Raw genomic sequence first — 13,426 nt, 5'->3', positions numbered from 1 at the left:
AGAAAGTCAAATTAATTTTTTATGATCGTTTGAAATTCAAATTTTTACAACATTGGATATTCACTCGATTTCTCATGTAGCGATTTATTTATTTTGTTGTAATTCAAAAACGAATAACTGCAGATACATGAAAATTTTACTGAATGTTTATATTAGCATTTCCTATACACCATAAAATTTTGAAAATAATTTGATTCTTTTTGAGCTGTGTACAGACATGGTCAGTTTTCAATTTTTTTAGTTTTTTTTTCTATAAATATCAATAAAGTTTTATCTGTTGGGCCAAAAAGTGTATAAATTTAATACAAAGCTCCTGATATATTGTTACAATATCAGTTGAAAAATATTAAAAAAACATAGGCACAATTTTTTTTTATAAGCATTTAAATATCAAATTTTGACAAAATTTATCAAATTTTAATTTGAAAAATTATTTTGTAGTTAAAAATTTATAAAATGTTCAATTTTTGTATCTAAGAATTAAAAATTTAAAAAATACATTTACACAGTTTATTTTTATAGTCATTTTAAGTACAAATTTGGACGAAATTACATATTAAAAACCTAGGATAACTATTTTAGTTATTTTGTTGTGATTGTATAATATTATTCGTGGGTACTTGAAACTTCTAAAGTATACCATTATATATCTATGATTTTACCACGGTTTTTTGTTGATGTATAACGCGTTATAACTTATAAGTACCGAATAGATATTATGATATGATTAATTTGAAATTTATTATAGGTACCTATTATAGGTCAATTTTTTTTTAATACCATAGATAAGTATATATTATATGTCTAATACATAGACTGATATACCGTCTCCGCTCAGAATCGTTTTTCTTATACAGTGATATTATATCATTGAATTCAAATTTAATACTGTCCATTATACAGTGACCCACTTCTAACCTACTGTACAGCAGAGCGACATCCACTAACCCACCTTTTTTTATTTGAAATTGATAAATAATTTAAAAATAGTTTAACGTCGAGGTCGTGCGTACCAATGAAAATTGTTTGTAAATGTAATACAATTATTTCTAATTAGGTATTTACTATAGGTAGCGAAAAACTTCAATCCACATTTTCGCCCTAGTGGCAATAATAGACCTATAAACGTACGTATTACCAGTCTGTTCTAAGCAAATTATTTCAAGAGTCATACCTAAAAATATCTCAAGTCCCAAAAACTTATCCAAGTACCAAATTTTGTTTTAGAGCAAATCACTCCTCAGTCCATAAAATTTAACGAATTTTCAATAAAATAACCTCCTCGGTTCCTCATTCAAAACCAAAAAAGTTTAGGGTGGTGTATTTTTTCACGTTTCTTAAGTTTTTGACCATGTACGATACTACTGACAAGTTTTTTAAATTTAATTATGTTTCTTCCGTCTCCAATCTTAATTGTTAATCTAATCTTAGCACATTTCTTGTTCGCCAAGGAAATGCCTTCTCTTCTCGTTTCAAAATACAGTCAAGAGTACACGAATGATTTATTACCAGACTTCTATAACATTTTCACAGCAGATATTCCCAACTACAAAGACACCTTAATAGCCACCTAAGCCGATGACACGGCAATTCTTTCGTCAAATTATGATCCCACAATAGTATCCCAAAACATTCAAATGGATCTCGAAAAAATCTCAAACTAATATATTTGTATTTTGGATTTCCTGTTTTAGGTATGTTCAATAATCAATATAATAATATTGAAAGAGATAAATGGTAACACAAGTGCATGGTTTTAAATATAATTATGTAAGTCAATATACCTACTATAGTTAATTATATAAAAATAATTATGATAAGAAATCAACTAGGAAATCAATATGAAAAGTTATAAAATTGTATTAAAATTTACATCACAACCCCTGTTACACTTCCTTCCTATTGATTAATAAGACACTGATGTCTTGAACGGTTATGATAGAAAAAATAAATAAGAAATTCCCCTTCAAAGTTTAAGGATTTCTTCACTGGTGGGCCTCCTTCCCCATGCAATTCGTTTAGTTATTTTTATTATTGTGTAATACGAAAAAAATTACAGTATTATATAAAATTTTATAAAAAAAATTGATAGCAAATTGACTCATTGTATTAAAAAAATAAGATCCGTAATACTTCTCTTTTTAATTTGTTACACTCTTTTTATATATTTTTTTTTTAATAATTTTATTAATTACATAACATTTAAAATAGAATATATCAATAAAAATAAACATTAAGTATCTAAAAAAACCCCTAATTTAATTTCGAAAATTGCACAAAACATTTTATTAGTAGGTACCAAACTAACAACAACATCTAGTTATATAATATATTAATAAAACATAAACTCCATTTGGACAGAAATTGTGCACTATAAATATGAGATAAAAACCTGGAAATTCAGGTCAGTTCATAACATCTCCCATAAGGCCATAAATAATACGTGAATCCAACATCTCTAAATAAAACATTTGATCAAATAGTAACTTACAATCAACAATAGTACATTTATAATACATTTTTCATTTGGATAGGTATTAAAGTATTATAATATTATGTAGATTATGAATTATAGGTATCTCAATAATTGACGTGGACGAAACGTCCGTGGGCTGGTTTTTTTTTACGGTGACGAAACTTAAGTGGACTGGTTTTTTTACGAGGACGAAACGTTCGTTTGGTTACTACAATATTATTATGATATAAGGATTAACAATTTAAGAAAAAATATTTTCCAGTAAGTGACAATAAATATGGAATTGACAATAGTCAGGCTTTGAATCTATACAGCCTACAACCACAGACTATATGAAAATAGTCATATATATCATATTGTCTGTGCTACAACAGTGATTCTCAACTTTTTTATTTTACGGCGCCCCTTGTAAATTTTCAAAAATCTCGAGCCCCTCACCCTTAAATTAGAGTCTAGGAGACTTTTTTTTTAGTGATACAAAATAACATAATATTAAATTATACATCTAATGGTGTACCTATTTCTTTCTATCATCAATTTAAAAATAATATATTTATCAACTTAATAAATAATAAATAATAACTCGAATAATAATAATAATATGTTTATAGGTATTATTTTATAAATATTATAAATAATAATTACATATTATACCCAAGTAAAATTAATTTATTGTTTTCAAATTTTACAGATTGTAAAACGGCATAATTATTTTAACAAAAAAATTCTCGTTATTAATTCATTATCACCCCCCCCCCCCCCCCCCAACGCACTGTTGGAAACCACTGGTATACAATATCCATATTATGTATATAAAAAATAAACATGGAAAGAAAATGTCTCTCTGGACTAAAATTGTTCTTGAAGATAATGTCCTTTCATAAAAAATAAAGTATCATAGCCAGGATAGCATAATTTTAAAACAATTTTATAACTCAATACCTACAACACAGAGCCTATACCCCCCCCCCCCTTGGCATGTAGCTTCCTAGAAAACAAATACTCATAAAAACATGTATATTTCAGTAGGCTGGGGCATTCCCATTTTGAGGACTAAAAGTCTTGCTATCAGGATAGAATACACAGAATATGAGATCTTAACCTTAGCACCCCCCCATGAAAAAATCTTAGATCCGCCGCCCATTAACCACTGATAAAAATGTATTAGTATAAAACTTATATACTCGGCTTAACTTATGTAATGTAAGTTCAGACAGTTCAGCAATAACTAATCAATAAATAATGAGATAATAATAATAATAGGTATAAATTATGAAACAAAATAACAGAAATTAACTACTTTTCATGTAATTTTAAACATAAATACCAACCCCAAAATATTTTGAATTTATTAAATTTAATAACTCCATACAGCGTATTGAAATTAATTAGGTCATAATTGCAAATTGAAGTTGATTTATCTTATTAATAATAGTACTATTTAAATTACTGTTCTGTTTGTTTTGACTAACTATAAATTATTTTATATATTTTACACATGTTTTTAGAACTTTTAAATAATAAATAGGTAAGCATAATTATTTGGATGATACAAGAAAAACTGTTAATACTCAATAAAACTTGTAAAACTACATTTAAATTGCAAGTGTTATCAATATGTGAACCAGAAGTCAGAACTATGGAAAACAGTAACTAGGTCATTCATAGGTAGGACAACAAAAAGTGTACCTACCTAATACTGAGCCCAATACACGTTTTCTCCTTTACAAAAATAATAATCATCATCTAATTCTAAAATATCTAGTACATTATTAAATTATTTAATATTTATTATACCTAATAATAGCCAATAGGTACCTATATTTTATAATTACCTAATATTCGAACCAATTTTTTTAGGAAAATATGAGATTTAAATTAATTTTTAAAAATGAAATGATTATATTCGAGATTATATTGTTAAGGTACAGATAGATAGTTTGCATTGCTTGAAATCCCACATGAAACATTATACTGGTACAAACTACATTCCTATACTTTTTAGTTATTTATCATTATAACTAGAACAAAACAATTAAAATTAATTGGTTAATATTTGTTATCAAAAACTTAGAAAATAGCAATACATTTTAAAATTATAAATAAATACCTCGATAAATACCGATAAATACCTAGATCATTTATAAACTTCAAAATTTAAGGAACAAACGTACTTTTTTCTAGACACTATACAATATTTAGGTGGGTACTTGCAAATATCCAAAGCGTTCGATTTGCAATAACTTAAACATCGACTTAAACCTATCATATGTAATAATTAGGGATGAGAAGTTATAGGAGCTAAAATAGACAAAATATGCATGCAAATATGCAAGGAAAAATTATGATATATGCATACAAAATTTAAAAATATGCAAAAAATATATTATAATATGCAATTTTTTCCATAAATAAAAACATGTTTAAAATGAATTAATATAAATAATATTCCATTAAATTTGTTTCTATTAAAATATAAATAATTTTTAACTGAAACTCAGAAATAAAAGCATGTTATTGTGTTGTATACCGTCTGGCCACAAAAGGAACATAGAATTATCAAAGAGCTTTGCTATTGTTGAAAAGTTAACTTTTTCCAAAACTTCAGTTGTTAATAAAAATATTTCACCTGGCCCATCAATTAACAATTTTCCAACAATAACGTTGGCAATGAATCTACCTTCTACATCAGTAGTTTCATCTATAGAAACCCAAATTTTTTTGTCAGAGATATGTTTTCTAATATTATTCATTGTTTCATTGTAACAATCAGTCACATACGTTTTTCGTAAGGCAGATTCGCTTGGAACATCATTAAGTGTACCTATATTTTTCTATTCAGACTAATTGAGTAATAAACGATTAGATAAGATACTAATCCTAGATTTACTTTTATATACCTACCTACTATTAAATGTTACAATTCTACAATTTTCAAATTTGTTATCTGCATTTTTATTTTATTGATTATTGCAGACTACGAACACATACAATTCTATAAAATAATACATTTTTCATGTCAGTTGTATTAAATTCCACATAATTTTACTAAATATGCATTTTTATGCACAAAAAAACATGAATATGCAACTTTTAAGAAAACTACCAATATATGCAAAAATATGCAAAATTTAAATACCAAATTTCGATTCATTAGGTTATAAAACAGATTTCTAGCTCACCTAGCTATAAATAGAAGATACAGAAAAAAATATGCAAATCCTATAACTTCTCATCCCTAGTAATAATAATATAATAGCTCATTTAATAGATTAGGTTTATCACAATTGTTTTATTTAAACTAGTAAATATATCTACTGGAAAATAGTACTTTTATAAAATCGTAAAAAAAAAATTGGAACCCCATTCTTTTTTTTGTGAAGGCAATCTAAAATAGATATAAATTATATTGAGTCTCTCTAGTTTGTCGGGATCAAACCTAAAATTGTTATAGGTATCATACCTACCGAGTACCTACTTAATTAATAAATTACCTGATAATATAGTTGAATTCAGAGTTGAATACCTACCTACATCTAAATTAAAATAAAAAACCAATTCACGCATTATAGATAGTGAATTTCTCAGAAAATTGGATTACAATCTATTCTAATTTTATCGGTTAAATTTTTGTTTCTACCTAGGTGGACTAACAATTTATCTCGCAATTTATATTTTTAAAAATCATATTTTTACATAAGTTAATTTTTTATACAGATTTTTGGGTACATTTCACTATGCATTTCACTTTTGAGCATGTTTTTTAGTTTGTCCTTACCTAAATGTTTTAGTTTAAGGTTATATTTATGTAGGTGCCTAGCTCTAGGATAAACAATTTAAAAAATAACTGAAATTTATTGAATTTTCAATAGGTAGGTACTTGGTTATCTACTTATCTGTCGAGTTATCTGTATACATTTATTGGAACTTACCTACCTATTGGAATTTATTTGCCTAACTAGTTCTCTATTAATAAATCAATACAAATTCAACTAAAACAGGATATTGAACTAGTACAGTATAGGCACCTACCCGCATCTACCTAATAAAATATCTTTTCATGTAAGATAGGCTCGAAAATATGTAAAATCGTCAGAAATTAGCGGTCATATACCTAATAAAAGAAATGACCAACCGAGTAGCATGCCTGTTTAAAACACAAAAGTACCTATTTATTTTATAGTAACAGTACTGACCGTCTTCGGTGTTCGGTTCGGTTGGTTTCCTCCATCCTCTCCAGTTTATGCACGCAGACTCGGGTTCACTGCTCCATGTACAAAGTGAATCCTCTTCGAACCGGTCCGAGTCCTCGAACGAGTACTGGTCGTTCTCGTGCCACAGAGCCAGGATGTTGTCGTCGATGAGCGGAGGTCGACCATCGTGATGGACGTTGCCGGAACGTCTGGGCAAAACTGGATGCGCCAGTTTGGACGGGTAGTGCGTACAGCGCTTTCAGAAGAAACAACACACCGAACACAAAGGGTGCACACCGATTGTCCTTAGAGGTAGACTGTTGTTGTGTTGTGCGCCGTGGGAGACTGTTAGTAATAACAATAATATGCAAGTCTATGAGAGTGTGTGTATGTGTGTGTGTGTGTGTGTGTGTGTGTGTGTGTGTGTGAGAGCTGTGCAGTGGGCCTGAGCTAACGCATCGTAACTCGTAGTAGCCTCTGTCGGTCAGGAGCGATGTGACAACCTTGAACCCTTAGAACAAGAGGTTTTTGACCCCGATCACCCTGTGACGACAGTCATGACGGCGATGGCAGCGACGTCGACGAGCGGAGAGAGCGGAGAGACTATACGGACCGCGGCTGGCGCTGCTGCTCGGGATGCCCTCGGACGACGACACAAGACGATTATCACGAACGCGTCTTGGGATCCATTTCGTATTTCGGTCGTCCTTTGTTATCGGTCGGCGGAGTTGCAATGGGCAAGGTACACAGGGGGAAAAGACCTACTGTACATCAAACAATAATAAAAAATAATGGATATCGGATATCTATGGAGGTCGGAGGTGGAACTGGCCAACACTGGTAGGGCTTTCTCTCTTCCCTAGTCAGACCACTACTACATTACTATACGCCGAGTCCATTGTTCCCGAAAGGTGCAACTGCGTGCAGTGTTGCCGACCGCCTGGTTATTTCGGTATTTATGGGGCTGAGCCTCAGCGCCATAAATCATTACGTTCTTCCCTGGCCTCGCTCGAACGACTGTTCGGAAAACTTATCGTATATTATCCACTTTCCAGTCCCGTGGCCGCACTGGCCACTGCCAAAGTGATTGAATGGACACTGATGGCAGGCTGGAACGGAACGGATCCGTTGTCCAGTCCGTCAGCAGGCTGCTCAGCTGCTGCTGCAACGGCGCTATCTTCCGCGGCTGGAACGTCGCGTACTCGCGTCGTTGTTCCCTTTGCGGCTGATAACGGTTATCTCGGTGGTGCCATTATCACTCGACATATAATCTCGGTTACGTTTGTTGTTCTAATCGCCAGAGTGGCCCGTCGCGTCTTACGACTTTACCATAATATCGTCTTTTGTAACTTCATCTCCAGACTCCAATAGTCCAATCTCCATCGATTCGTGAGCCCTTTGAAACGTGACTTGTGTAGTCACTGGCCCGTAACTAACCTTTGACCATATTACAGTTTCGAACCCTTTCTTCGACAATAGCCATCCGCCATGCAAAATTGGTTAGAATTCCAAGCGGTTGTAATGGCCGCCGGCAAAGGGTCCCGGATACCCGAGATGACGGCCACGAAACCAAAGTGTCTGTTGCCAGTCGGAAATAAGCCAATGATTTACTATCCACTTAAGCTGCTAGAGAACGCCGGATTCAGAGGTGAGTAGATAGGCAGTGTTATAACCACTTGGTATTTGGTATCCAACACTTGTTTACATTGACTTAACCTACCTATTTGTAAAAAAAAAATACCCTTTTACTACCACATATTATTCCAACCTACCTATGTTCAATGAGATATTAAGATTTTAACATTATGTTAATTGACTTTATCACTTTAAGAGGACGCCACAACCGCATGTGTGAAACTTTAAAACTTTTGAAACATTATCTGCGTTCATACGTTGGTTTTGTACAATTGTTCTGTTTTTAAATAAGATAAGCATTTTTCATTTACGTTGTATTATAACCCTACCCATAACTTGCTAAAAAATTAATATATGAACACAGGTAATGTTCTTACCATCAAGTTTCATAATAGGTTGATTCACTCTAATTTTTAAACTAACGTAGCTAAACGTGATCTGTTGAACGTAAATTTTCTATTGTTCTATGGTTACGCATTTGTAAGATGCAGACAATAATTCACATGTGGGTGTGGCGTTCTCTTAAGAATAATAATATAATAATCGTCACATTTTATTAAAAACCTCCTTAAAAACTATAACCAATTTAAAGAAAATACTAGTTAAATTCAGACATAAAGGAAAATAATACCTACTAATTTGATAATTTAAGTTGATAAATTTATAACATTTAATGAGAAATATATCTTTATCTTCGAACAGGTACGTAGGTAGTCAATGATAAAATAATCTCCTTAATCTTGTGTTTTTTTTTTCTCTAAAATGTCACATTATTGTTTTAGATACAAAAATAATAGTAGCTGATAACTACGCTAGTGATATACAAGAAGAAGTGGATCACCTTGGTTTTGAAATGAATTTGAGTTTTGTTCCAATTCCATCTGATGAAGATTGGGGTACAGCTGATTCGCTCCGACATATCTCTGATTATATCTTAGTAATTTATTATTAATTAGTAAATTATTAAATATATGTACTACCTATGTTATATCAATTATATACTGATATATTTTTGTTTATTTTTCAGACCGATGTCATCGTTCTTAGTTGTGATTTAATAACTGATGTTGATTTACACCAAGTCTTAAATATCTACAGAAATAATAATGCGTCCTTAGTATCTTTGTATTTTTCACCATCACGGGATGAACAATGTGTTTTTACTGTACCTGGCCTTAAATCAAAAATTAAGTTTGGTAATGTCATATTTCGTAATAATAATATGTATCTGGTGTCGCTACACAATAACTACATTAACCATACCATTTTTGAAAATCTTTGTATATTTATTAATTTATATTACATATTATTTCTTCAACGTTTTGATAGTTTTCTCATATTATTAATCTTCAAATAGCCAACCCACAATTTAATTTAAACATTTCAAAATTATGAAATGTGATTTATTTTAGAATTATATTAAAGGAGCACACAACACAAAAAATAAGTTTTTTTTATTTGAAAGAATGTTCAATTCTAAGGATAATGGTATAGGTTTTACGATTCTACTCACATTATTCAATAAGTTATGAGCAATTGAAAAAAGACGTGTGACGTCATTTGGTAGGGCCAATCGTAATTGCCTATCTTATACGTGTAAAAGTCCCCGCTTCACACAACGATTTACCCTCTTAAACATTTTATTTTTAAAATTTAATTTATGTATAAATGTGTGGTTTTATGTGTTTAAGACGACGCAAGACTCGGAATTTCTATATGACGTTTAGTGTTTTTTTAAATATTAAAAATCTTAAAAGAGACAATTAGTTACACGGCACGTCATGGCGGTCGGCGGACCGGGTTGTTTAACACCGCGCGACACCTAACGCGAATTAAAATCCCACTTTTAGCGTTTTTTGTAATTTCCAGTGGTTTTTCCCGTGGCATAAACAACTATTGAGAAAATCGAAAAATGACCTCTCTAAAGTACCATCTGATCCAATTTGCTAAAAGATAAGGTATTATATGTTGAAATCGAAACTCTCCATTCTGGAAGAAATTTTGTATACAGGATATAAAAATAAAAAAATAAAAAATAAACACCATTTAGAAAACAATTGAAATAAAAATATTAAAAATAATAATACAACTTTGATTTTCAAAAATTAAATGGTTAAAAATGTAATAAACCAATTACAAGGAGAAATAATGCTATTAGACTCAGTATTTACTGTATTTTTATTATTTTTCATGCAGTATATCTAATTTTCAAACTAATATAAAATGTTATAGAAAAAGATATTATTGGATACGATTCAAAAACATCTAGACTATTATTAATGGCTTCAGCTTCAGATTATGAAGAAACTATGCCAATCAGTAGTTCATTGTTAAATAAGTGTTCAAATTTGAAACTTTGCTCAAAATTATTAGATTCCCATATGTATATTATGAAACGTTGGCTAGTCAACTATCTTGTAAAAGATGTGTAAGTTAAATTATTTTACACTTACTATGTAAATATAATTGTTAATTTTTATTGTTTAATATTTATTTTAGTAATATTTCAACCCTTAAAGGAGAGCTACTTCCATTTGTAGTGAAAAAACAACTATCAAAACATTGTAAAAACATTGAACCAAATGAAAAGTGTGAAGATGAAGAAGATGAAAAACCTGATATATTCAACTTATCAAAAGAATCTGATATTGAAACTAAAATTCGTTCAATGTCTTGTTTTGGTAATACAACTAACTTTGAAGAGATGATTAAATGTTATGCTTGTGTGATTGATTCAAACATTGGAATACGCGCAAACACTTTGTATGATTATTGTAGAGTCAATAAAATTGTAAGTAATAAGCAAAAATAATTTTACTAACATGTTGTATAATTAATCATTTGTTTGTAGATTCACAAGTTAAACATGCATTTAGGGGAAGAAAAAGATAAAATTTCACCAGAAGCTGAAATTTTATCAAATCAATTTGACAAGGAGACTTGTTTTGTTGGACCTAATACCAAGATAATGGAGAAAACATCCATTAAAAGTAGCACTATTGGTTCAAGATGTACAATTAATTCAAAAACTAGAATAACTGATTGTATTTTAATGAATGGTGTTACCATTGAAGAGAGGTAATTTATCCTCTCAACAATGTCAGATTGTGGCCAAAAATCTCCAGTGGCAGATAGTTTAGTAGTTTTTATGTACAATGTTTACATAATATAAAATAAGATATAACCAGGGTCTTATAGATTAGTAATCCATTCTTACAATAAATATATAATATTATTTATTGTTATTGTATCAGAGAACTCATTATATAATAATTTTGGAGATTTTACTTTTTATTTAGAGGACGTAGTACCCGCTTGTGTTGTCTCCATCTTACAAGTGTGTCACTTAACAATTTTTACGCTCAGCAGACCGCATTTAGCTCTGTTAGTTTAAAAATTAAAAGGAATTGATATCTTATAAAATTATTATCTAGGCAATCTCATAGGATTTTTATTATATTTTCATTTTAAAGCGAGTTATGAGAATTGTATGATGTTCAAACAATTTACAATTTCAAAATATTCGCTTCAAAATTAAAATATAATAAAAATCCCTTGAGATTACCTAGATAATGCTCTAAATCTTATAATGAGGTCAATCACTCTAATGTTTAAACTAACGGAGCTAAACGTGACATGCTGAGCGTAAAATTTGTTATGTTATGCAGATACTAAAATAGTAATTTGCAATTATTTAAATTATACATATTACATTAAACATTTTTCTCTTGAACTCCAAATTGAATTACATTTATTTTGTATTAATATAGTCCCTATTTAAATTACATTTTTGCCATAAGTGGATGTTCGTAATATTCTGATATCATGTATACTATGTCTCATTTAATTGTTACCCAACCAATTTTGTTTTAGTTTTGTCAGCTTATACTCCTTGACAATTTGATTGTTGTTAGCTTTTGTTTCCAACGATCATCTGCAAAACTGTTCCATCTTTATCTCATAAAACGCAAGCTAAGTCTGCTACTAAGCAGATAATGAAGTCTTCGCGGGACTGTAGTATTCTGTGCGTATAGGCATGCCCATTACAACCCCCAAGTCAGGCTTTAACAAGACAGAATATTCATTATATAATAATTTTAACTCAATACAATTGTAAAACAATATGACTAATTTGTTTTCTCTCTCTGACCCATGTGCAATATAGCAAATTTCACAATAATGATAATAACCATAATAATTACTAAAACGAAAGTGAAATACCTTTTATGACATTTAAAGGTAAGTTTATTATCTAGGGCATTTCATAGATGTTTTATTATATTTTAATTTTAACCAATTTTGAGTATTTTATAATTGTTTGTACATCTTGAAATACTCATAACTTGCTATAACATTAAAATATAATAAAAATCCTATGAGATTCCCTAAATAATATTCTTACCTTTACATTTAATAAGAGGTAATTTCAGTCTAGTTTAAGAAATTATTATGATTATATTATTATAATCATTATTGTGAACGTAAAATTTGCTATTTTACGCATGGGCCTGAAATAAAAAGCTAATGGTGCAATGACATTCTCTTAAGAAAAAAAATATACATTGATATTATAAAAATTTAAATTTTGAAAAATGTTGGAAATTTCAGATGTGTACTTCAAAATTGTATAGTATGTCATGATGCTGTAATAAGTGCTGGCTGTGAACTTAAAGACTGTTTGATAAGCGGTAGTTTTAAAGTCCCATCTGGAGGTAACTTAATTTACTCAATATATAATAAATAATAATAATTTATAATTGTATACAGTGGCATAGCCAGGGGGGGGTTTGGGTGTTTAAACCCCACCACCCCATTGACATTTTCCCTCCTAATAAATATATTGTTTATAGGGTTCAGGACTGCTTGCAAGTTATAAATTTGACTTATGAAATGGCGAAATTGAATACAAAGTTTGAATTTGCATATTTGTGTATTTTTTAACTTAAATGTACATACAATTGTCGAAAAAAATTATATTTGGATAACATTGAAAAATATCTTAAAAAATATTATGTTTGGTTGGGTACAATAGGCGATAATTTTGAGATTTGGGGAAGCCGAAGCCTTTTATAATACCATACTATTCTAATTGAATAAGCTTAAAAAAATTAAGTTTATGTTT

The 13,426-nt window shown here is 29.9% G+C and overlaps 2 protein-coding genes across 2 annotated transcripts in view; one reads left to right on the top strand and one right to left on the bottom strand.

Moving 5' to 3' along the window:
• LOC100162739 (zinc finger SWIM domain-containing protein 8) overlaps positions 1-8,052 on the bottom strand; it is a 20,949-nt gene extending 12,897 nt beyond the window's left edge. The window contains exons 1-2 of the mRNA XM_029486295.1: positions 7,999-8,052; positions 6,673-6,925 (exon numbers count right to left, since the gene is read on the bottom strand). Coding sequence (XP_029342155.1) covers positions 6,673-6,925; positions 7,999-8,052 — 307 coding nt within the window. The remainder of the gene's footprint in view (positions 1-6,672; positions 6,926-7,998) is intronic.
• LOC100572480 (translation initiation factor eIF-2B subunit gamma) overlaps positions 7,801-13,426 on the top strand; it is a 12,487-nt gene continuing 6,861 nt past the window's right edge. Inside the window, exons 1-7 of the mRNA XM_003247105.4 lie at positions 7,801-8,317; positions 9,087-9,241; positions 9,332-9,500; positions 10,537-10,732; positions 10,804-11,095; positions 11,156-11,382; positions 12,913-13,016. Coding sequence (XP_003247153.1) covers positions 8,158-8,317; positions 9,087-9,241; positions 9,332-9,500; positions 10,537-10,732; positions 10,804-11,095; positions 11,156-11,382; positions 12,913-13,016 — 1,303 coding nt within the window. The 5' untranslated portion in view covers positions 7,801-8,157. The remainder of the gene's footprint in view (positions 8,318-9,086; positions 9,242-9,331; positions 9,501-10,536; positions 10,733-10,803; positions 11,096-11,155; positions 11,383-12,912; positions 13,017-13,426) is intronic.

The sequence above is a fragment of the Acyrthosiphon pisum genome, chromosome A1 (genome assembly GCF_005508785.2).
Source record: "Acyrthosiphon pisum isolate AL4f chromosome A1, pea_aphid_22Mar2018_4r6ur, whole genome shotgun sequence".
Classification (NCBI taxonomy): Eukaryota; Metazoa; Arthropoda; class Insecta; order Hemiptera; family Aphididae; genus Acyrthosiphon; species Acyrthosiphon pisum.
This window is presented reverse-complemented; position numbering and strand designations above follow the sequence as displayed.